We start from the raw sequence: 25,320 nt of genomic DNA on the forward strand, positions 1-25,320 counted from the left end.
ACTGTGAATTTGATAACTTCACTACTGAAGATGCACTTCGCCTAAGAATCATAGAAGGGTGCCAGTCTGAATTCCTGCGTCGTCGCCTGCCGAAAAAACACTACTCACTAGACGACATCGAAGAGCTCACGCGAATAAATGACCAAGCTGAAGAACACAGAGAAAAGATGGAAGAAGCAAGACGGAGAAACGTGACCAAGCTTTTCGATTACACTCTCGGACAGACTCACGGCGCCAGTCGGATCATCAGAAATCCTCGGAACACACAAGCCATACTCGGAGCGGAAACAAAAACAGAAACACTCGGAGACAACCATTGCAGTGCTATCGCTGCGTCCAAGATTACCCTTACACAGGCCCATTCCCGGCCATGGGACAACAGTGCCACCGCTGTAGGAAAGACTATCATTTCGGAACAGTGTGCCAAACTTATTGCAAGGAGTCCACGCCAGCCAAACGAAACCTGGGGCCTCGTCATCACGCAAGAGCAGTACGAGAGAGAAGGGACTGATCACCTAGCTCATCAAGATCCAGTACTCGGTCACACATCTCCTATCGGTCACAACGATCATCATCAAGGGAATTGTCAGCCCTCACCCAGATATCTCAAGGCAGCGATGAGTATGTCTGCATGGTAATGGACCCTAACCGACTAAAGAAATACACCAGGCTGCACATTCAAATGGGAAATCACCCCGCAAAGTTTGTTCTAGACACTGGAGCGTCACTCAATTACATATGCACAACCGAGTACAAGAGGATGAATCCGAAACCTAAGTTGCAGCCAGCCACTGTGCGTGTCTGCACGTGGATGTCCAAAGAACCACTGCCATGCCTAGGACAATTCCGTACGTCTCTGACATATGAAGACAGAACAGTTCATGCGCAAATCCATGTCATAGAAGGCCCTGAAGCGGCTGACTGTCTTCTCAGCTTACCCACAGTGGAGCGCTTGAAGCTAGTGGAAATTCAGTACAAAGTCGATGACACGCCTGACATCATCAGCAAATTTCCAAAATTGTTCTCTGGACTAGGAAAACTAGCTCAATTCAAAGTCCGACTGCATATAAATGAACAAGTGACACCTGTGGCCCAACACCACCAGAAAGTACCTTTTCGCCTCCAGCAAGCAGTGGACGAAGAGCTGCCGGATCTACTGAGAGAAGACATCATAGAGAGATCAACTGGACCCACCCCGTGGGTATCACCAGTGGTGGTCATACCCAAACGGGGAGTAGAGAACAAAGTGCGTCTCTGCGTGGATATGCAAGCTCCAAATACAGCCATTGAATGCGAGCGGCATCCAGGACCCAACATCAGCGACATGATCACTCGCCTGAACTGAGAAAAAGTATTTTCATAATTAGACCTAAAAAAGGGGTATCATCAGCTTGAGCTCCACGAAAAGTTCCGGTACATCACCACTTTCACCACGCACCAAGGGCTTTTCAGGTACAAGCGCCTCAACTTTGGAATTTGCTCGGCAGCGGAAATATTTCAAGAGGTGGTGCGGCGAGTCATCCACCACATTCCAAACTCATTCAACTACAGTGACGACATCTTGGTGTTTGGTGAAACTCGCAAGGGACACGACAAGGCTCTTGATCGCGTATGTCATGCCCTTCTAAATGCCAACCTCATGCTCAACCGAGACAAGTGCGAGTTTCACAAGTCTACATTAAAATCTACGGTCACATTTTCTCCAAGGACGGAATGCAACCCGATCCTGAAAAAGTTTTAGCACTATCTGACATGCCATGCCCCCGAGATGTCAGCGATGTACGATCCTTCCTGGGCATTACATCAAGGACTACGCCACCATCAGTTATCACATGCGAGAACTCCATCAGTTATCCCCTGCGTGAACTCACAAAACAAGGCCAAATTTTTCATTGGTCAGCCAAGTGCGAGCAAGCGTTCAGCCAAATCAAAACAGCAGTGAGTTCTGCCATTAACCTGGCTTATTTCAACCACCGCAAGAAGACAGAAATCACAGTCGATGAAAGCCCTGTAGGACTTGGAGCTATCTTAGCCCAATACGACAATGAAGGAGAACAGCGACACATCGTAGCGTACGCTAGTCGTAGCCTCACTGACACTGAGTGGGCCTACTCACAGCCCGAAAAAGAGAGTCTGGCAGTTGTGTGGGCGTGTGAGCACTTCCATCTCTTCATCTATGGGAAGCACTTCACATTAATCACTGATCACCAGGCCCTCATAAAGATCTTTGGAAATCCATGAACAAAGATGCCACCACGGATTGAACGGTGGGGTATTCGCCTCCAAGAATATATGTACACCATTGTTCACAAACCGGGGAAGGCAGAGAACCCAGCCCACTATATATCGCGACATCCTCAGGTTTCAACATTGACAAGGTGCGCGCTGGCAGAAGAAAATCTCCACTTTGTCATTGATCAGGCAAGACCGCCCGCTGTCCCACTAGAAGCCATCATAGAAGCCACTGCTAAGGACGCCACGCTCCAGAACATAATACATCATATCCGCACAAACTCGTGGAGAGATCTGGAGAACACACCAAGTGACAAAACTGTCAACATGCAAGAACTTGCGTCATTCCGACATGTCAAAGACGATCTCACAATCAGCACTAATAGACTGCTACTAAGAGACAGGAGAATTGTCATCCTCCAACAACTGAGACAAGGAACTGTCAACCTAGCGCATGAAGGACACAGAGTCGTGGTAGCAATGAAGAAAGTGCTACGGGAGCGGGTCTGGTTCCCGTCCCTTGACCAAATGGTAGAAACCACACTCCAAGACTGCCCTCAATGACAACTAGTAGGGCGAGAAGTACCGCAACCCCTGCTTCAAATGTCTGATCTCCCAGACAGCGTATCTCAACAAGTGGCTATCAACTTCTTTGGTCCATTGAAGTCCGGGAAGTACATTATTGTCATCATGGATGAGTACTCCAGATTCCCCATTGCACAACAAGTCTCATCCACAAGAGCAGCCGCTGTTATACCTGTCATCGACGAAGCATTTGCTGCGTGGGGAATCCCCACAGTAGTGAAAACGGATAATGGCCCACCATTTAATAGACACGATTTTGCAGAGTTCGCAAGACACCTGAACTTCCGACACAAAAAGATCACTCCCATGTGGCCTAAAGCCAATGGGATGGTCGAAAGGTTCATGGCCACAGTAAAGAAAACTATACAACAGGCCAAACTGACCCAATGTGACGATCAACCGGCACTCAACGAGGTACTACGAGCATACAGAACCACGCCGCATAGCACCATTAACAAGTGTCCGGCTACTTTGATGCTCGGAAGAACTCCACGTACCAGAATACCAGCCGCAGACATCGCTATACATTCCAGGTCCCCGACCTCGGATCACGAGACACTAGTAAGTCTTGACAAAATCAAGAAGGCGAAAATAAAAGAGTACGTGGATGGTCGTCGACACGCCAAAGTGTCTGACATTCAAGAAGGAGATTGAGTGCTAGTCAGGCAAGAACAAAAGGCAAAGGCTGACAGTCGCTACTGTGCCCAACCACTACAAGTGATGAGACGGAAAGGAACCATGATCACAGCCGCATCTGAGACCAAGAGAACCACATGAAATGTGTTGCACTTCAAGAAATGCAATCCTGCAGTATACACCCGAGCAGAGGAACCAGGATGTGACACGGATGAATCAAGCCGAGAAGCTGAAGACCAAGAAGAACCTGAAATCACAGTGAGTCCGAGAGAGTCAAGAGAAGGGCGCCCCTCATGCCGACTGCAGAGGACTATCAGGAGACCTAAGCGAGTAAGCATTGAACATTTTAAAAAAAAAGGGGGGAGATGTAGTGTCGTCATGCCTGACCTGGCGCACGACGTTAGGACCAGGCATGACAGGAAGAGAGGAACCGGAAAGGGGAAATAAGGTACCCAAAAGGGTGTAAGAAGGAGAGAATAAAGACGTGTGTAGCCTGTATGCTGTCGGTCTCCTTATTTGCATGAGAGACACGAAAACCATTACTTTGGCAGAAACTATATTTCTGTTTTCCTTTAAGGAAAAAGTAGCATTGCTCTCACTTGAATTCTGGCCCTCTCAGTAATAATATTTAAATTAATCTGCTGGAATGCCACACAAGTGGAAACTGAATTTCTGCTCAGCACTCCCAATTGTAAGCAACTGACGCAAAAGAATGTAAAAGTGATCCTGCCCATGGACACACAACTTGAGTTGGAATAACCTGGATTTTACCCAAATCGTTCGAATTAAAGTACCACTTAGTTATTTCTCCACAACTCTATCGGGTGAAATGCAAACATGAGAAAAGAAAAAAAAATCCTGTAATGCAGTGAAAAAAGAGCTGCAGTACATCCCGATTTTGAAAGGTAAACACTAATAAAGTAGCACGTTTTCCAAACACGTTTGTCAGACTTTTGCAAACATTGCAACATGACTTTATGCGGGACACGTCGCGTTACTTGTTACCAACATATGCCTGCTCCACCAAGTCAAGCAATTTGCTTTATGCAAAATAAAGAAAACAGTTGAAAACTTACCGTGTCCAACTCATGAACGAACTCTAGGAATTAAAGTCGTTTCACACAGACAAATAATTACAATAAACTGCAAGACATGTGCGCCCTCTAGTGAGAATTTTTTTGTTACAGCAGTTGATAAACTAAAAAACATGCCTATTGAAAACGAAGTCAGCAACTACCAAATATAATGTACATTTAGATTAAAATAAGCACATTATAAAATTTGGCAGGTACATTTAAAACAAATACTTGGACACCTTTTCGCCTTCCTGATTATGTTAACATGCATGTCAAAGTAATGTAAAGTGATCAACATGTGTATCATGTAAACAAGAACATGTCCCGTTTAATACAAATACAACAATAACAAGCATTGGCATTATAAGGTCTCGCCTTTGGGACCTTATAAGTGTTTAGCAATGCAGTACATTATTCCCCACGGGCAGGCCCACACACTGCGAGCCTTTAATATAGCGTCACATACCTCGGAAGAGCGCCGAGAAGTATGTTTGTTGCCTCCGATGTGTTGGTCGCCCCAACATTTACACAAATCACATTTCAATACTACTATTTTATTTTATTTCTTTTATAACGCTTTTGCACTACTCATCCTAATGCCTTACCCATTTACATACAATAAAAATCAGTCATCTGCGTGTTACAAAATGCGCTTTGTAAGAGACATTAACCCTCTAAGCTATTTTGATTCAAAACTAGGACTTGGCAAAACATAGACCTCTTCAGCAAATACGGTATTTTCCAAAGTTATCTCACCATTATTGCTATTCCTTGAGATTTAGCTGGCACACAAGGATTTCGACAGCAGGTGCCTTAACCCCATAAGATATTTTAAAAATACAAACATTGCAACCAATTAAGCAGAACAGATTTACAGCCACGTTTCTCCCTGTTGCCAATTTCGTTGTGGCAGGGTTTAAGAAAAAATAAATGCAAATGTTGAGGTCCAGATTTTGCGTTGGGGTTGCGTCAAAATTTGGCACAACCCCAATGCAAAATCTAATTTGTTAAATATTGCAATGCGCTCAAATGTACTCATGATAGACCTGCTAAACTTTTGTGAGTTCATGGATTATGATGCCCCTTCCTGTGATGCTACATGCGATGTCACGTGCCTGGATGTCACTTCCTGTGATGTCACACCATTCTGCCTAGCTTGGTGAGTCCCCCCCTTCTTTTTTCAGGACTTGATCCCTGGTTAAAGGCTTTAAAATCTGCACTCGATTTAAATAGAAGGTGCACAGTGCAAACAAATGATGCCATATATTGACGGTGAATACACGGCTCATTGAGAGAGTGCCTTAGGCAGAGGCGCAGCAAGAACCCGTGTGGAAGGGTAACAGGAGGGATAGACGTACAACCACTACCATTGTGCAGTTTGGGCCTAGTGAGAGCAGTGCAGCATCTCCCAGACATGGAGATGGCAAGGGAACTCTGAGGAGAGAAGTGCAGGCAGACACTGATGGGATGCAAGGTGAGATCCAGGGACAGGTGCAGCTACATCACAGTGTTATGAAAGCACTCCTATTGTACAGATTAGAACATGTTACATGAGACACAGGTCCTGATGCATGTTACCAGATGCTTGTGCATTGGAAGAAGTTTCGTGTGCTAGTCCTAGGTGTAGACTGTTTTTGATGCGAGATGTTTAGCTTTATTTCTTATGCAGGCTAAAGGAGTTTGCATATAATGTATTATTTCCTGCTGCTCATGTTATAATAGTCAGTGAAGTATTTGTCCTTTCCATGCGGCGCAGCAGATATAAATCTGCTTGCAGAATGACCTTGAGCAGGTTCTATGCCAATGGAATTAAAAAGATATAGCACAGTTGGGCCTGCAGGTTTCCCAACTAACTAATCGAAGCATCGCTTTCTGTCCCGTGTAACCAATACAGGGCCCGAGCAGGAGTCCACTCCCACTTACTCCTTAGACCTTAATGCATGAAAAAAAGCATAAAAGATCCAAACAACTGGAGGGTTAGATATCTGGCCGGTTGCTGGGAAGATATGCTGAAAACTGGGGCTCTTGTTTGAGGCCTACTGGCATACAAGGGGTGCAAGTGACTTTACGTGACTGAGAAAATTTTAGAATCTATTTTAAGCTAACCTACCACGCTGTTAACCAGCTAAATATGATAGAATTGTGGATGTTACCAATAGGTTAGGAATGCGCAAAGAACAGTGTTTACGGTTGGTCCAGTTTCCACCTTCATTTAATTTTTGGCTGATGGAATATTTTTTATGATGATAATCCATATTCATATCCATGGTTTATATGAGATCACACAATAAATTCTAATGTACTACACATTACCAATATTCATATGTATACTATTCCTGGTGTTTGAGTGGGGCTTGACTACATCACCTCCAGATGAAAGAGATTCGCTGACAAGTTTATCGTACTTCTAACACCCTTATTTCACCGGACCAGAGTGGACAGGTTAAAGCCACCTGACAATTTTCCATTTCTTTAAAAAACTCTTTGTATCCTTTTACAGCTCATACCTTCTACTGGGTGCGCAGTCTAAAATCCTGGGATGGCACAGCAGGAGGAGAGTTGCAGCCATTAGGGAGGTGCAGAGATCCCAGGGGTGCACAGTCCATTACAGCCTCCTTGGGTGAAGCCGGGAAGAGAGAAGGGCATTAATACAGCTATCACTCTCTAACCAAGAGACAGCTGGGGTTTTTCAGCCCACTGTACCTCCATTTAAAATGTGTACTCAGGTGAAAGGTGGGATGGGGGGGCACACAACTGGAGGACACAAACAAAACAGTGAAATACAATTCAGTGCTCAAACTACCCAGCTTCTGCCCATTCCTTGTAGAGCTGCCTGCACTCACCATCAAGCACCTGGCACACATTCTTCACCTGATGTCACAAGCACTCTTGAACAGTTGAATGTATGTCACTAAGATTTCTGCAAACATTTCATTCAAGCTCCGCCGCAGTGGAGTGCCAACCCTTGCGCCACTCACTGCCACCATTCAGTGTGGTGCAGAGCTCGTCTGTCAAAAAGGTGGTGTCTCAGAACAGACTAAATGACAGCCACCCCATCAAGAATAGTTGACGAGAACATGAAGGCAGCCATCTTGAATCAACTCTCATAGCAAATGCAATCATAGGAGTGGGTGAGAGTAGGAGATTGATAATGCCTCTAGTGCATCTGTATCAATCAGTTATGAAAGCATAAACTGGAACAAAAAGGATTTAAAGTATTTCAAAAGTATTACAGATGCTAACAAATATTTTTCACTGAGACAATAGTTGCCATTTGGAAATGAAATTCTGCATTTAAAGCAGCTTTTTATTGATCTGAAATGTAATATCAAATATTTACCTCAACAGATACCAGCTTCGGCATGGCTGTACAGTACACAAATATGTTTGCACAGTTTGCCCTGTGAATAAGATACAAGATAATAACTCTTAGTCACCGCTAGAGATAAGTAAAATGAATGGGCAGCAGCTCCACAGCACTATGAGGGGCTCAATCATCTACTTTGGTTATTGTGTCATCACTTTCAATTGGCAACCATCTTAGTGGCATAGACTCCTCTTTTAATCCAATAAGGTAGCTTGCTTCTCGTGGCTCACTCCCTGCAGTGCAGTGACATGAGACATTACTGCTTAAAGTATGGCCAAGGGAGAAGGAGAAGGGGCGGGGGGTAGTGGCTTCCCTTGCACAACCTCTTCTGGGAGCGGGAGAATTGTCAGAGGTGCTGCTGCAAATGCCAAGATGCACTATTTTGTCAGGCGATCTGCACTGTAAAATGGACACATCAGCAGAATACCATTGCCACATTCAAATTATGAAGTACATACAAGCAATGCTGGAGGAGACTTGTTATGTTGAAGGCATGGCATCTGGCAGCAACAAAAGCTGTTTGCAGCCAGGTCTAAACAAGCGTGCGCGCCTCGCGCTGGCAGTAGCGGGAAGGGAGAGAGGAGGGGGCCTGCGCCTGTTTACCTTGGGGGAGCAGGCAGGAACCATATGTCAACTACAAACATATGGCTTGAAAGCTGGCTCCCGCAAGGGAATCGCCAAACGTGCACGCGTTGCCATTCAAAGCAATGCTACACGTGCATGTTTTTGGGACACAAACTCAATCGATTTCAAAAGGTCTTTTTTCCTAAGCAGCGCAAGCGTGCTGCGTAGGCGAGACCTAAAAATAAGGTCAGACTTATTGTTCTATCTGCATTAAATGTGCCGTGCACTTTTTTACATGATTACTTTATTCACTAGTGTGTATCGCACTAAAAAGAGCATCAAGTTCATTGTTGTCGTGTAAATAAATTAAATGAAGATGTTTGTTTATTATTCATCCCAGGTATTAGGGACTATTGTGTTTATAAACACTTGAAGACCCCAGGTATCTAGCGATACTCAGGTTCCCCTTGTTTCCATTAATTACTTTGTCATACAAGGCAGCAGCAAGCAACACTGGTCTAAGATTAGTCTGCTTGCATTCTGTTGTTTACGGATGTCACTAAAATGTTGCTTCTTTTCTTTTGTTTCTTCTAGTTTTGTGCTCTTGAATTAAAGGGGCAGGGTATAGGAGCATGTATGGTTTGATCTAATTATTTTATGCACTGCAGAAAATCTTATAGTAGTAAATAAGATCTGTTTTGGTAGTTTTCAATTCTGTCACTAGTTGATGTCACAACTGGCTTTTAGGGATCTTGGCCAGTATATACTATCACATATTCTTATTGCCCCTTAAGGTCTAAAACCCTTTGATATGTTAGGTCACTTTGCTCACAAGTAAATACTGATAAGTAGTCAAATTCCAAGCACCCCACACTTTAAACATACAATGCAGGGTGTAGTGCAGGTACCAGTGAAAAGAGTGATGACACCCTGTGCAGGGACAGTTATGATAGCAGACTTTCCACATAACAAAACTGCGCAGCAAAACAAAAAACTTCTATAAGGTGTCCCTTTGTCATGTGTGACACATTGAGCTAAGCCTTGCCTTTCAGCCAACTGCAACTGCTGGAGTTTTTGAGCTCATACTTACAAAGTTAACAGCAAAATGCAAGTCCCAGAATACAAAGTGGTATTTGTTAAAAGATCAGGACTGACTTAAAGTGTGACACATGACACTTGGCAGCAACAGCATCAGCATCACACTCATGTACAGGCAAAGAAAGCAGCAAAGTGATGGCAAGCATGCTGGAAGCATCAAGTTTCACGTGTTTTAAAATCAGTGGCGGCTGACGCAATGAAGGGGTGGTAGGGCGGGGCGAGGGGGAGTTCTACTGGCCATGCCAATGCCTTTTTAAAGAATATCTCCCAATGTTCATGAATATCAGAGCTATTTTGTTCATGAACCCAAGGATCATTGGGGTGGTTCATTAACAATCCCCAAACTGAACAGTTTAAAAAAAAACATTCCTGATATTTGCGAACATCAAGAGAATATTTTTTTTAATTGGCGGGGATTAGTCTAACCTCTAATAGGGGACATTACATGTTTATGTCCCTTGTCTTGCCAAAGGGTGGGTGGATAGTTGAATTATTACTACCCCTGCTTTGCTCACGGGCACAGTTTGTATGTGCCATCTTCCTCTACCAAAGAGGGTGCTCTCAAATTGAGTACCCCGCTTAGCAGAAGGCCTTTCTTTCTTTTTCATGTTTTCTTTTGCTTTGCTCCCAATGTTTATGAGCACTGTAGGAAACCACTTGTAAGTGCGTAGTGTGCAAGTTAGTGTTATGTGTGGGCACACTTTGGTCCTACTGACCACCCATGTCCATTTGAGTGCACGTAAAGTTTTGGAAAAAAATAGACATACTTTGACATGTGCACTGTACACTGGGAATTTTGCTTAATAGTTCTAAAACAGATGAACACATTTTCACCAAACCAGGGAAAGACACCTAATAACCAAAACCCAGGCGTGCCTAAAGATCTGGTGACCAGCTGTTCAACAGTTTTTTCCAATGAAAAATCCCTTTATATTGGTGACCACGAACATTTTTGGACCCCCCCCCCCTTATAACTTTGAAACTATTTGTCCCACCCTCCCCAAATTTGGAACCTTTAGAAATGCTCTTAAATATTTCTATCTTTGGTGCAGAGCGGTCAAAGGTGAACAAAGGTACCAATGAAACAAAATTCTGATTTCCTATGAAGTGGTGTGACAACCTTAACAACAGAGGTGTGGTTGTTTAGTCTGCAAAAGACAAAACACTTCCCAGACACAACAAATAAACACATTGTGCATTGCTCACTAACAATGAATTTGGATGGGTCTGTATTTCTGGCATCAGAAATAAAGTTCTAACAGAAAGACTAAAAATTGCCCAGCAACACGAAAATCAAATGGAGTGTAAGCCCACTTCAACATTTCGTATATCAATTCCACCATGTCTCCGTCTCTCTTCACAGCACATATGTGCCCTGAGTCTAGGAGCCACAGCCAACTTATGTGAGAGCTCTACCAAATCGCTCTACTTCGCTTCCAAAACCACAGAGAAGCCCTTGACCAGCACCTCGCTGACAATGAGAACTCTCCATTATTCCTTGCTCAACTCCTATGCCACTTTCAGAGTGATCAGCATCACCAACACATGCATTCAAATGTCAAAAACAACAACAAGTGACAATTTCTTGAGTTAGAGCCGGATTTTAACTATGGTAAATAAGCTGTGGATTAGACAATCTGCAGTGAAAGTAAACAGATATGGATTGCACTTCCTATACCACTCTATGCTGTAACAAAACCTCTCTTTGTCAGAATAAAAATGAATAACAACATTTTTTGAATTTGGGTACACTATCTGTCAATGCAAAAACCATACTAAAGCAATTTAGGTGAGCACACATGTTATACAAAACAAATATTCAATATACATAAAAAAAATCCTACCTGAACACGATCAACATCACCTTTCGTTTTATTGAGAAGCTGAAGATATGAATCCTGTTTTGACTCAGGCATTCCCAGTGTAAGCTTATTTTTTTCTATAAAGTCTTTCTTTGGTAAAACGTGGTCCATTACTTGTTTCTGTTTATTCTTTGTTGTATCCTGGTTCATTCCAACACCAGCACCAATAGTGTTTTGCTTGTCACCGCTCCCAACTGAAGACTGATCTATGGAGTCATCAGACTGGCTAAGAAAAAATCCATTGCTGGTAGAGACGTCTTTTTTATTATCACCTGGCAATTTCTTCCATTCCATACCATTTTCATGCAGTGAAAAATATTTGTTGCTGGCCACATTAAGTCTCTCATTCAATAGAGACTTTGAGCTGCCAGACGAGGCAGAATCACTATTTTCAGAGACAAGACGTGGCTGGTCCCTATCTACATTTCGGTCTGCTTTTTTTCCAGGATAAATTTGAAATTCGTGCCTCTTTGGTCCATTATTGCTTTCCTCTAAGTTCGATGTTTCCTCATCAGAGGATAGGATAAATCCCTCTTGGCCATCTTGAGGTCCTGAATTTTCAGTAGGCTTTCTTTTCCAATTTGGATTGTATCTTAGATCAGCATACTTGTCCACATTGTGGTATCTGTTACAAAAAATCACAAGATTGATTTCTGCTAAGAAAACCGGCACTCAGATTTAAATTGTATATACACAATTCACTCACAAGATCAACATTTTTAAACTGACCTAAAAATTAAAAAATCTGACAGAACAAAATCAGTTGCCTCAGAAATTTGCGCCTCCATAAATGCCCTGAGATGCATATCATCAATGTAAAGATGATCTCCAAACTTCAAAAACATATGGAAGGCAAACGTTATGTTAGCTACTTAATGTCAGTGTATATCTGGCTGTGGGTTAAAATCTGGTCCACTCCGTAGTTAAGATTCACTCAGGGAATAGGGGATCATTGTCTGAAACAGTCTAATATACTAGCTATCCAATGAAGAAAGTATATAAAAACCACCTTTTAAGACAAAGGATTATCCAATATCTTTGTAAATACTAGCGAGATTGGATCACGCACGAATGCCTTGGTAAAGGACACATACCATGCCCATAGAGATAAGGTGAGATTTCAGAAAGTTCTAGACATGGTAACTGTCCACTCATGTATCCCATTGTCATTCTGCGAAGACATGGAGCCCTATCTATCATGGATAAAGGCCCCAGAATACAGATTTTACTTAACTCGCCTTCAAGTAAATGCGATTCACTTCCTGGTGGCTTTCCCCCTTACCGGGACATGGTTGCATCATTACCCTGTTGCTCATGTGCAGGAGTATACATACAGTCCACTAAGCACTTTATGCTATTTTGCACTTTATATTCTGCTTTTAGAACCCACTTTTTATGGCCAGTTTTAGCTGGGAAAGGTGTTTAAAAACATTAAGAAGGTTTATTGCGTTTACAACGCTGTGAATCCCCCACAATTTGTTATGCAGTGTTGAATTTATATTACCCCGGCGAGGAGATTAACGAAAAAATATGCAGCATGATTCAGCTATTATGCATGGATGGTCAATGACGATGAAAATCAATTCAATAATTGATTTTTGTCTTTTAGATTTGTGTGATCTGTTTGTAATTATTTTCAATTAGTGCTTTTACTGTCTTTTTTTACCAAATAAAGATTATTTGACTTGAGTCTTTATTATTGGTGTAACCATTGGGTCATTAAGTAATGAGTTGAACAAATAGTTAACAAACCAACCAAAGTTGTTATCCAAAGCTCGACCTTAAAAATAGTTTTGGTCAGGTTTGTTGTTTCATTTTTGGATCTGTCAACAGGACAATAAGGGTAATATACAGTACTTAAAAAACGAAATTACTGCTACTATCATTTTGATCAAATATGGTCTATCCTTAGGGTAGAAGTAATTAAACTGAATTGTTCCAATCTATACTTGACTGGCGATGGTGTTTACCTAGTCCATACTCCTCTTGGCGTTTTCATGATTTCTGACAAAAACCAGACATTTCCATTGTTTAAGCACAAGAATAAGACTTGTCTTACAACTCTACAACACCATGCGCCAGTGTTTACTATAGATCAGGAAGGGATCTACGACTCAGACATTTTAGGTCCAAGATGATATGCTGTGGAACAGCCCTAATGGAACAATCAATATAAACTAGAAATTCACGAAAACCTCAAAGACTCAATTATTACTTCCAACTTAGCCTGGACCACAAAATGCATGCTACTAAGTAATTGTTGGAATCCAATGAAAAGAAGCCATGCAAATGGCGAACATACAATTTACAAAAACACACTATTTATTTAATGGATTTTTCCAGTGTTTATATGCCACCAAACAACAAATGGTTTACAATACCAGCTAATGTTCCTAAACCCCTGAGTCAATCTCCATACCTAGAACCCAATACTGGTACAAGCACTAGAGTCGGATTAGGGGATGAGCTGCTTTAGATTCCCACTCTGTGAACGTCTGACAGATATTCAGAATAATTCAACAACAATGTGCACTCAGTAAACTAAGTAATCTCAATTTAAGTTAATTTGTTCAGTAACCTGATTTCATGGGTAAAGAAGTATCGAGTCGAGAAGTCATTTACATTTTTAGTTATGCGTGTGTATTTGCTCTCATAAAATAATTGGCTGATAATAGTGAGACTGAAAAATGTAAAAAACAAGATTGTATTTATTACTATTAAATTAAGCCTTGAGGAAGTACCATTGGGACCAAATGCACCGACTGTCAATTACATTAATAAATGGATTGTGATACCTTGAAATATTAAAAATAAGAGCAATAAAAAGAATAAAATACTTTTTAAAATTTGTGAGACATGTCGATTGGATTTTTCTGTATGGATGAAATCATACTAAGGAACAAATTAACTTAAATTGGGATTAATTTGGTTTATTGTGTGCACATTATTGATTAATTATACCACCAAACATGTTGCCTATTGGACAGAGCAGACCACTGTATTCAATATATTCATTTCCCTGCTTCAGAAGAGATTTCACTATGGATGTATGGTAAAATGCGAGAGATTAGTATGAGAAAAATTGAAAAAAACACATGTAGAAAATGTATTTCCAGGTGGGTTGATAACACTGAGAGGTGTTAGATTAAAAGCAAGGGTGGCGTGAAGGATTTGCAGACTGCATGTGGTGGCTGCAGGCAGTTGTCATACAAAGAACTTAAGTGGTTTGGCCCCTATCCAGCTTTGGTCAGTCACTGTGTTTTAGGATCTTGGATCAACGGCAGAAGATGTTTTCGAATACTGGGGTTAACAGGAGTTCCTCAACTGTAGATATTTAGTTGGTACTCTTGAGGACAGATTACATGCCAGTCACGTCCCTGTATTCCTAGTACTGCCATGGATATGTCATGATATTTTTATTATTTGAACCTTTGCTAACACGGTGGTCCACACTACCTATGCACACAGTTCTAACCGGTGGCAGATCAACTTCTTCAAATATTCTGCTCCTCTTTTCCAAATGACTTTACAGATGAGGCAAAATGTTGCAGCATTAGCGCAAACACCATGAGCAATAGTGAAAATAACTACAACTCCTCAATGTGGACAATTCAATTGTTCAATCAATCAGTATTTGAAAAGTGCTCACTGTCACCTCTTGGGGCATCTGGGCGCTGAAGGTGGCGTGTCTCTGTTGAAGAGCCAGGTCTTGAGCTTCTTTCTGAAGTCCCCCAGGGAGGGTGCTGTTCGGCGGTGGAGGGGTACGTCGTTGCAGGTCTTGGTGGCCATATTGGAGAATGAGCGGCCACACGGGGGAAGGTGAGTGGGAGTGAGGTGGAGCGTAAGTGTCTTACAGGCAGGTGGAAGTTCAGTCAATGATTGATGTAAGATGGTCCTTGGTTGTGTAGAGCTTTGTAGGTGTGCGTGAGGATCTTGAACTGGCATCTCCTCTGCATGGAAGAAAGAGGAGGTTTCTGAAGTTGGGGGTGATGTGGGTCCATTTGGGGAGGTCCAGGCTCAGTCTGGTTGCAGTTTCCTGTTTGGTCTGGAGTCTACTGAGGAGTTGGGTGGAGATTCCGGCATAGAGAGCATTGACTTAGTCAGGGCAGCTGGTGGCGAGAACCTGCATGACAGTCTTTCTGGAGTTGAGTGTGATCCATCTGAAGGTTGCGCTTGACTTGCTGTTTCATTCTCAGCTCACTGTCAAGAACGCTGATGAGGTTACATGTATGGTCTGTTGGTGTAGGCGTTGGTCTGAGTTCTGTTGGCCACCAGCTGTGGCCCCATATGGAGGTATTTTTCCTGAAGATCAGTACTTCTGTTTTGTCACAATTGAGCTTGAGGCAGCTGTCTCTCATCCATTTGGCTACATCTGTCATGGCACTGCGGAAGTTGGTTTTGGCGTTGGTATGGTCCTCAGTGAGTGAGAGGATGAATTGAGTGTTGTCAGCTTAGCAAATTATGTTGAGGCCGTGGGATCTGATGACGTCTGCGAGAAGGGTAATGTAAATGTTGATCAGGGTGGGTCTGAGGCATGATCCTTGGAGTATTCTGCAGGTGATATACTTTGATGCAGAGGTGAAGGGATGCAGTCTGATGCTCTGTGTGCACCTGAGAGGAAAGAAGTAATCCACTTGAGGGAGTTTTGCTCTATGCCGGGGATGTGGAGTCTGTCGATGATGGTGTGGTGGGAGACAGTGTCAGACGCAGTTGAGTGGTCGAGGACGATCAGGGCTGAAGTTTCTCTGCAGTCAAGGAAAAATCTTATGTCGTCTGTGGCGGCGATCAGGGCGGTCTCAGTGCTATGGTTGGCACAGAATCCTGATTGTGATGCGTTGAATAGGTGGTTGAGTTCCAGGTATTCAGTGAGATGTCGGTTGATGGCTTTCTCAAATACTTTAGCCAGGAAGGGAAACAAAGAGATCAGTCGGTAATGTTTTAGGTCACTGGGGACGGACAAGGGCTTCTTTAGGAGGGGTCTGACATCAGCATGTTTGATACGTCTGGAAAGGTTGCTGTGGAGATGGAGGTGTTGAGGATGCTAGTGAGCTTGGTGCAGATTGGGTTAATTCCGAGGTTGAAGAGGCGGTGGGGGCAGGGGCCAGTGGATGCCCCAGAGTGGATGGACGTCATGACGGTGGAGGTGGTCTGCGCAGTAAGTGGAAACCAAGTGGTTAGCATTCGGCTGTTGATTGCTGGTTGCTTGAAGTTGTTGAGGCGGGGTGGTAGGTTGGGGTTTGAAGTTGTTGCAGATAGTGGCTATCTTGCTGTGGAAGTATTCACAGAGAGAGTCGCAAAGTTTTTGGGAGGGGTGGATGGTGTTCTCTGTGGCTGTACAGTTGGTGAATTCCTTGAAAATCTTAAATAGTTCCTTTGTGTGGTTGGCCATTGAGTTGATGCGGCTGGTGATGGCTGCTCTCTTGGTTTCCTTGATTTGCCGGTGGTAATGGCTAAGGGCTGCTTTGTGGGCGACTCTGTCTGAAGGGTCGTTCGAAGCACTCTATCACTTCTCGAGTCGGTGGCAGTTGTGCTTCGTAGTTCTGAGCTCTGGGGTGTACCAGCTGGCTTGTTTTATGGCTTAGTTGGATTTAGCTGGTTTCAGCATGGCAACTTTGTTGGCGCATTTGGTGATCCATGTGGTGAAGTTCTGGACGGCCTGGTTGAGATCTGTTGAGGTTTCGGGTTGTGTGGTGCTGAGGGATTGGGTCCATTAAGTCTCAGTGACTTTACCCCAGCTGCAGTGGGTGGCACTGTGGTGCTTGGTGGTGGTATGCTGAGTTCTGCCAGAGATGGTAAAGTAGACGATGGTGTGGTCAGTCCAGGTGAGCTCTGTGACGTGGGTGAATTTAAATCTGTTGTTGGAGGTGAAGATGGCATAGAGATTTTGTTAGATTGTTTTAAGAATCAGTGATATTAAACACAGCTACAGAAGGGGGAGATCCAAGCCATAATTTCAGGATATCAGCATAAGAGAAAACTTTAAAAAAATAAGTGCAAATGGAAATAGAGTCGTTATGCTGAAAATCAGGCACATGCATCACAACTCTCAAAGAACTTGAAGAAAGGGTTTTAAAAAAGAAGTATTGGTAAGTTAAGGGAACATGGTATATGCCATATAAGATCTGAATTTGAAGATATTGTCCTTTAGAAGTTGAGTGTGAGTCACAGAGGTGTAGAGAACACTTTGAAATAAATACCCTGCTGCTCAGTACACACTTTCTAATCACACTGAAGCAACCAGGCTTTCAAACAGCATTAATATTAAATGATATAACTTAATTTTAAACAATAGCAGTAACTCAGTCCCATATTCGAAATTTAAAGAGCCCTATTGTGCAAAAACTATACAAAAGGGCTCTACTGAATGGTGCGTTCTAGGTCGGAACACAAGAGATGGAGAGAAGAGGTACTCCACGAGTAATCATCTGCGTACATTACACTGCATGCCTTTTGTTTCTACAGAAAATGCAGATTTGGTAAAACAATACCAACACAGCACTCTACCATTGAACATGCATCAGACGTGGGTGCCTCGTCGGATTCCTAGCTTAGTAATGGAGAGGAAAGAGCCTCATTTGCATGAAGTATGATATTCGTGCGCATTAATTTACTGGATGGGAGCGTTTACCGCAAAACCTTCAAAGAGAACAAAATCACATTTCCTGTGAACATAACGCCTCGTTTTCGGTCAAACTATTTACTAAAATTAAAGGTTATTTTTTTAGAACAATTAAAGCGTTTTGCATGCAGAGACAACAATAACAGGCCATTTTACCACTTTACCCCTTTATAATCTGAATGAAGACATGCTCTTAATCATTTCGCCGTAATCTGTTCCGCACTTTAGATAGAAACACGCATTTACATAGAATCTGCGTCACTATTGATTTACGACCAATTTAAATATTACTTCCTGCCAACTAATTATTACCAGTTTTCTAAGCTTTATCAGGCATACCAACATTTTCCTTGACAGTTTTAAATACACTTAAGGCAAAGAACGACTACCCCACCCAACAAGTGCTGCAATAAGTTAACATCCGTGACAGAAATGGTAGCCTGAAACTTTTCATCTTTAATGTCCACTAGGCGACTACACATAGTTATCAACCCCTGCGCACGGTGTATGAGGGCTCAGGAAAACAAGTGAAAATAGACAAGATAGAAAATTGCTTTGAAGGCAATTTTTCCAAAATGTGGTTGGGACTCAAAGAGACAATTAAACACATCTCAATAACATAGATAAAACGCGCTGGTTGAGGATTAAGATGTCACTTGCATAGCACTCTCCCATGGAAGACATCTCAAGGATCTGAAGACTTGGAGGCATGCAAAATAAATTAGTTTGGCGGCTAAAGAAATGAGAAGGAATATGTTAGATCATCTTGAATTTGGGAAGGTGGCTTCAATCTCCATCTGTTCTGGTGATGCCAGAGGAAAATGCTTCAGTCCTCAAAATGACTAGCCAAAAGTTCAGTGGGGAGTAACAAGCCCTTGGCCGAGGTTTTTAATGTTCAAAGGCACAAACGTCTTGTTTTCAGGTTTCTTGTGAAAGACAAGTGTATGTGCAACACAAATGACCTGCTTCCTGCCTCTGAAATATGGTCATGCCACCTAAGACCTAGATGGTTGCTGAGCCCGGGACTCAAACGCAGGAGCCACCTGGGCAAAAACCGGTTGTTTTGTGATAGATAGGGGGAACCTTGGTTTTTGTCCCTGGGATTTGCGGCCATCTAGGTAAACCCACCAAACTCGGACATTTCTGAAAACTTGGCACCTGGGGCAGTCCAGGGGTGTGTGGCTTCCATGGATCACCCAACGTTTTCTTACCCAGAATCTCCTGCAAACTTCACATTTAGCTAAAAAAAAATCACATTTTCCTCACATTTCTGGGCGGGATCAGTGTGCCGGCACAAATTAACTACCACCCAGCGATCTCCTCTGATTACAAAGAAAAATGATACCTCACTGGTGTGGGTGCCCAAAGCAGAGTCAGCTTAAAAATGTATCATATGAAAAACTGAGGGGGAACCAAAGTGTGTCCATTAGGGCAATTCTTTTAAATATGTTTTTAGGCTGACTCTGCTTTGGGCATCCACACAAGTGAGGTATCATTTTTATCAGGAAATCAGGGTGAACGCTGGGTGGTAAGAAATTTGTGCTGGTGCGGTGATCCTTCAACTTTCCCACAAAGACATGTGAGGAAAAAATTATGTTTTAGCTACATTTGTGGCTTGCAGTGGATTCTGGGCCAGAAAACGCATGGGGATCCACGCAAGCCACACTGCCAGCCAAAACAGTCTGCCCACACCACCAGCCAGCGCAATCCATGCACACTGCCAGTCAAGCACCATCCGACACACTCCACCAGCCAAGCGCCAGTCCATACACACCACCAGGCAAGCGCTAGTCCACACACACCACTACCAAGCACTGGTCCACACACACCGCAGCCATCGCAAGTCCACACACACCGCCAGCAAAATGCCAGTACACACACAGCCAGCCAAAAGCCAGTACATGCAGATCGACAGCCGAACTCTAGGTCACACACACAGAAACTTTCCCTGGTATCTAGTGGTTTTCTGCCCCCCTTGGAGGCAGATGAACCTAAACATATTGCTGATCTTCCCCCAAAGGTGGCATAAACGGCTAAAATGTGTGCCTAAAAAAACGGGAAAAAACCTTGACTATGGGGCCGCTCCCTGACATGCCCATAAACATTTCCCTGGTGCCTAGTGGCCTTTCTATCCCATCCGGGGGTGGGGGGGTCTTTTTAAAACAATTTTGAAATCCATCTTGTCTAGTGGGCTTCTGTGTGGAACATTAGGGGTAATAACACCCATCGCCCCTCGGAGGGCAGAGAAACTGTCCCTTTTGTGTTTGAGGGGTGGGGGGATTGGCATGCCCATTTTGTCCCCACCCATACGCATTCAAAACAAATAATCCCTGGTTCCTAGTGGGCTTTGTCCCCCAACCCCCGGCGCAGAGCAGGGGTAATAAACCCACCTGGTCCCCTGGGGGGTCAGAAAGACTGTTATAATTAGGGTTTGAGGGTGGGAGCATTGGCATGCCCATTGTGGGCAGTCCCCACCCCTCTTTAATAAATAAAAAACAAAAATCCCTGGTGCCTAGTGAGCTTTCTGCCAACGTTGGGCTGGAGCAAAAGCCCTTCCTCAAGGGGCCTTTCCAACCTCCCTGATGTCTAGTGGTGGATCCCCGCTTGGGGATCGTACTCCTGTGACTAACCCCAAGCAGAGATCCACTAGGGAAGGGTCCCTGTGGAAAGGGGAGATTCTACCAGTTCCAATGATGCCTCTACCCTCTGCCTAGGTGCTTGAGGGGCTGAGATAGCCCCACAAGTACATAGGCAGTGAAATGACCATTTCACTTTCACGTTCAATGTAATGCCGATTGTCATTACAGAGAAAAAAAGTCACCTCGGGAAGTTGGGGAAGCTCTTCCCCAGCTCCGAGGCTCAGAAACAAAAAATGAAATCCCTCTGATGTTTACAGCAGAGGGATTTGGTGCTCATATGCAGAAAGACGGAATGGCACGATTCCGTCCTCGGCACACGAGCACCATTCTGCCATGCGCATTGAAGGGTTTAAAATGTAAAAGAATTCTATAAAATATGCAGATAAAGAACGCTTTAGCAAAAGTGTTATCTTCATGTGCCAGGGGGAGGATCAAAGAGTTAAAATGCTGCCTCCCAATGCCAAAAAAGTAGTGGTTTCTTCCTCATAGACTTCTAGGACTGGCAAACGTGGCACTTGGAAAAGCGAGAGGGATGTGGCTAGAGTCTTTCTGCTGGGGGACAGAACATTAAGTTTCTCGGCACTGTTGAGATGGTTGAAGGGCAGAAACTGCTCTGCATAAAGCAGACAACGGTCATAAAATCACCAATGAGGAGTGTAATCATCCACAGTTAAAGTCTGAAGCCAAGCAAAGCTGACTCACCCTTCCAAGGTCAGTATGATGAGTACAATTAAAGTGGGCAATAGTAACACGTTATTTACAGCATTAAAAAAACTGAAGTGCTGTATAAAACTCTATATTAAAAACAAGTTACTTTGCTTTTCATAAATTGCATGTATCAGGATGAAAGATCTCCTAGTAAATAAAGTTTAATGATTATAGATATATTATATAGGATTGTAGGGTAAATAAGTGTATTGAGTGAATAGCATCCTTCAAACGACATGAGCCATTAACATCATGCACTCACATAGACATATACATTCATACATATGAGCACACACCAAACATTAAATAAATAATGTAACATTTACCTTCAGCAGCATATTTAGAGGAAAGCCTCTGAGGTTCCAGGAGGGTTGGGACTGCCGCCTTCTCCCATTGGCTGACCTCAGGTCAACAAATGAGCGGATGTGGCAGTCCATCCCTCGTCACAGAGTGGGATAGGGTCAGTGAGATTGCTGACCCCCCCACTCTGTGACAAGGTGTCACTGATAGTCACTCAGCCCATGTCACTCCAGTGTTTAAAACTGAAGTGCCCAGGTCCAAGGCTATCACTAACCCTGCCCCTCGTCAAGTGGGGGAGGACCTCAAGGCACTTTGCCGGTTTAAGGAGGTCATGCCTACTGGACTGTGACATCTTTATCGCGGCAAAGTTCAGCTCAAAAAAGCCAGGCGCCTGCACATTTAGCACACGTCTAGCTCCTAGTTGCCTGACCTGAAAATAAAGAGGCCCTGATTACGATGTCGGTCGGAGGATCGTTTTGATCAAGAGATGACGACCGACACTCGGTCGGTGGTCCCGCCTGACTAATTAGGATACAACTGAACACTGTTTGGTCACATTCCTAGACTTTACAATGGAAGCATGTAGTCCGTCTGAAATGCATGCTCCCATTGTAAAATAGGTGGTGCAGTTCATTCCTGCACCCCATGGCAGGCACCTCAAGGCGTATGGCTGTACGCCCATGGGGGCCCAAGCTGGGGGCCCCCAAAATCGAGTTCCGACAGCCTTTCTGTGTCGGAAAGGACGGCACACAAAGGCTGGCTAAACCTGACATCGTAATCCCACGGGCAGAAAGAGCTGCCCTTGGGATTACTGGCTGCATTCCGACTTGCAGACGGACTCTCTGAGCCCGTCGGAACCCAGTTGGAATGACCGTTCGGATTCCTTTCCGACTGCCTCCATCATAATGAGGCAGCCGGAAAGGAAACAGACAGTCATATTACAATGCGGTCTGAAAGGCTTCGACCGACAGTAGGAGCCGTGTACGACCGCATTGTAATCATGCCCAGAGGGTCTGTTAGGCTGACCTTTGCTCTTTATCTCGCCCAAAAGGTGAGGTGGTGTGGCCCCTCCACCCTTATAGATGGGCCACTGCTGAGTTATAAATAGTGTGAACTCGACCCAAATTTATTTGAGCGCCTTCCATGAGTTACATTACACAAGGTCATATTCATTTTTGTGTTTTTTAGGCAAGGGGAAATTAACTGATTTGCCCAGAAGCACAGGATGTTGAGCCAACGTCGAGACTCAAACTTGACCATATTTATTAAAACTAGAGGCTAGGGTTTGGCTCCACATAGACCCTTTCGGTCAGGATTAACACGGAAGAAACAAATTACGAGTATAGGTAAGTAATTAACATGTCTCTGGAGTGCGTCGTACCCCCATGGAAGTGAACAATGTGACAAGGAAGATGGACAAGGTGGTATTCATTTTATTTTGTTTATCAATGTTTGCTATAGCGCTGCTAAATCCACAAAAGGGTGTGCTGTAAAATATAGAAAGATGATGTTAAGAACAGAGAAAGTCGGCCAAAATAAGTCATCAGTATAAAAGATCGTTCACAGGTTGAGGGTAATACATGTGTACATACATGTGTTTTAGAGAGGAGAGGAAAGGAGGAGGATATCTGAACTGTAGGACAATGTTCAGTAAGTACTGATTCGAGATGTGGGGTGTGCATGTGCAGGGTGGGTGCAATTACAGCAGTGAACTTTAACAGTGTCATGTAGCCCATGATAGCTAGGTACAGAAAACGATCCAGATCTGTAACAATCCCATAAACCTTGCCAAGTCTACTGCAGCATTGGACCCAAGGTAGGTTTAGAGACAGTACTATGGCAATGATCAACAATACTTGTTCTGCTTTACTACACCCTTTATAGTTTAGACCACTTCTTCATTGCAGCTGGTTGTCCAGTCCGTGAAAACGGCAGAATTTCTGGCTAGCGGCTTCTTGGATCACGCGTCATTACCCAGGGTTGTCTGATATGGTCGTACAGACAAGAAAGAGATAAGGAGGTCAGATGCCTGGGAACTTGTTGGGGGGGGGATAAATTCTACTTATAAAATACCTAGCAATGACAAATATACTTGTTTTTCACTGAATACTGGAACTGTTGAGTTAGGTGTTACACTGAAGAAGGCTTTCATAATAGTTACCTGAGGTGAGACAAGGTTATGTATTGCAATCAACTACACGCAGCTAGGGACATGGAGTCGGAAATGTTTTCAACTGAGAGAGACATGTTGCTGAACACCGTCTCAGGAGACAGGAGGCTTTAGAACACCTTAGGAACGAATATAGGACACATGATACTGCAGCCTTTAAGGCTCATTAAATGGGTGTCAGAAGGAAGGTTGACGGATGGAAAATAATGAACGAAAACTGGCACAGTTAAGCAGGCAGGAGGTTGCCTCCAAATACATTGAGGGTATCACAGATGTGTTCAGGATTAGAAAATTACCACAGATGTGGACAAGGCAGGCATATTTTGGTGATGCTGTGAGGCCCTGTAAAGCTAACACATACAAGCCACTGACAGATGCAGGAGCAGTTCCTGGGATAATTGCCAGTTGAATTTGCAGCAGTGTGACAGTCGGGCTGCCAGTTTGAAGGTCTCTTCGTACGGAGCCACTGTAGGTACTACCAATGGATACCCTTTATTTCTCCCACCTCTAAATGGGGTGGGAACACCATCAATTCATGGTGGTTCAACTGCTCCACCAAACCAAATTTGTGCTCTACAGTGTAAACTAAGCCTTGTAATGAGATGCACTATCTCAACAAATGGGATCCTCACCTTTCATAGCCCTCAACTGCTTGAGTGGTAGGCTACAAACTTGGTACCAAACAAGTAGGTACAATTATGGCCGGAACATCAGCATGGCCCACACTGTTGCAAAGCACTACTTTTCAATAGCTGTCCAACTCGGCTCCTAAGGAAACCGTTTACAACTGATGACTATCACCACATGTTCTCTATACTAATAATCTGTAGAATGAAGGGCAGACTCTTGTGAGATGCTTTCCACACAGGAGCATTACTGAGTGCTGCCTTTAGGTCCCTGAAGGACTTCCGACACTCTGAGGTTCAAATCACTTTTTATAGCTGCTTCTTGGATGTTAGGGCTGTCATGGCCGCAACTTTAGAGCCACAGTTGGCAGCACAATTCTGGTATTATCCAGTGAGCTCTCGCTTGAGTTTGGATAGTAGGAACCCTACACTCCAAAAATAACTGGATCTTAGAATCCAACGGACAGATTTTTCCATTGTCGACCTGAAGCATAAGGCAGACTAGTTGAATGCCCCAACAGATAATTGGACTGTCAGTTTTGACCCTGTATCCTGACCAAAGCCTGCTCTAGGTGCCTCAGATTGTTCTCCCACGAGTTGCTAAAGACAACAATGTTGTCAAGGCAGGCCACAAAGAACAATTCAGCCTCTAATAGAACAGTTCATCAAGGGCTGAAAATAGGCAGGAACAATCTTGAATCAAAAATGGATCACTCTAATTGGTCAAAGCCCTCTATTGGGAAGAATGCAATATCATCCTTGATACAAGGCACTAAGGCAATCTGTCATTTGCCCATGGTCCGCTCGAAAGTGTTTAAGAAACAAGCTGCACAAGCCA

General features: G+C 43.6%; 1 protein-coding gene across 2 annotated transcripts in view; it reads right to left on the reverse strand.

Moving 5' to 3' along the window:
• The window catches only part of JHY (junctional cadherin complex regulator), a 369,313-nt gene that overhangs the window by 246,842 nt on the left and 97,151 nt on the right, over window positions 1-25,320 (reverse strand). For both annotated transcript variants that reach the window (XM_085647263.1, XM_085647264.1), the window contains exon 3: window positions 11,403-12,045. In XM_085647263.1, coding sequence (XP_085503389.1) covers window positions 11,403-12,045 — 643 coding nt within the window. The remainder of the gene's footprint in view (window positions 1-11,402; window positions 12,046-25,320) is intronic.

This window comes from Triturus cristatus, chromosome 3_2 (assembly GCF_964204655.1).
Source record: "Triturus cristatus chromosome 3_2, aTriCri1.1, whole genome shotgun sequence".
NCBI lineage: Eukaryota > Metazoa > Chordata > Amphibia > Caudata > Salamandridae > Triturus > Triturus cristatus.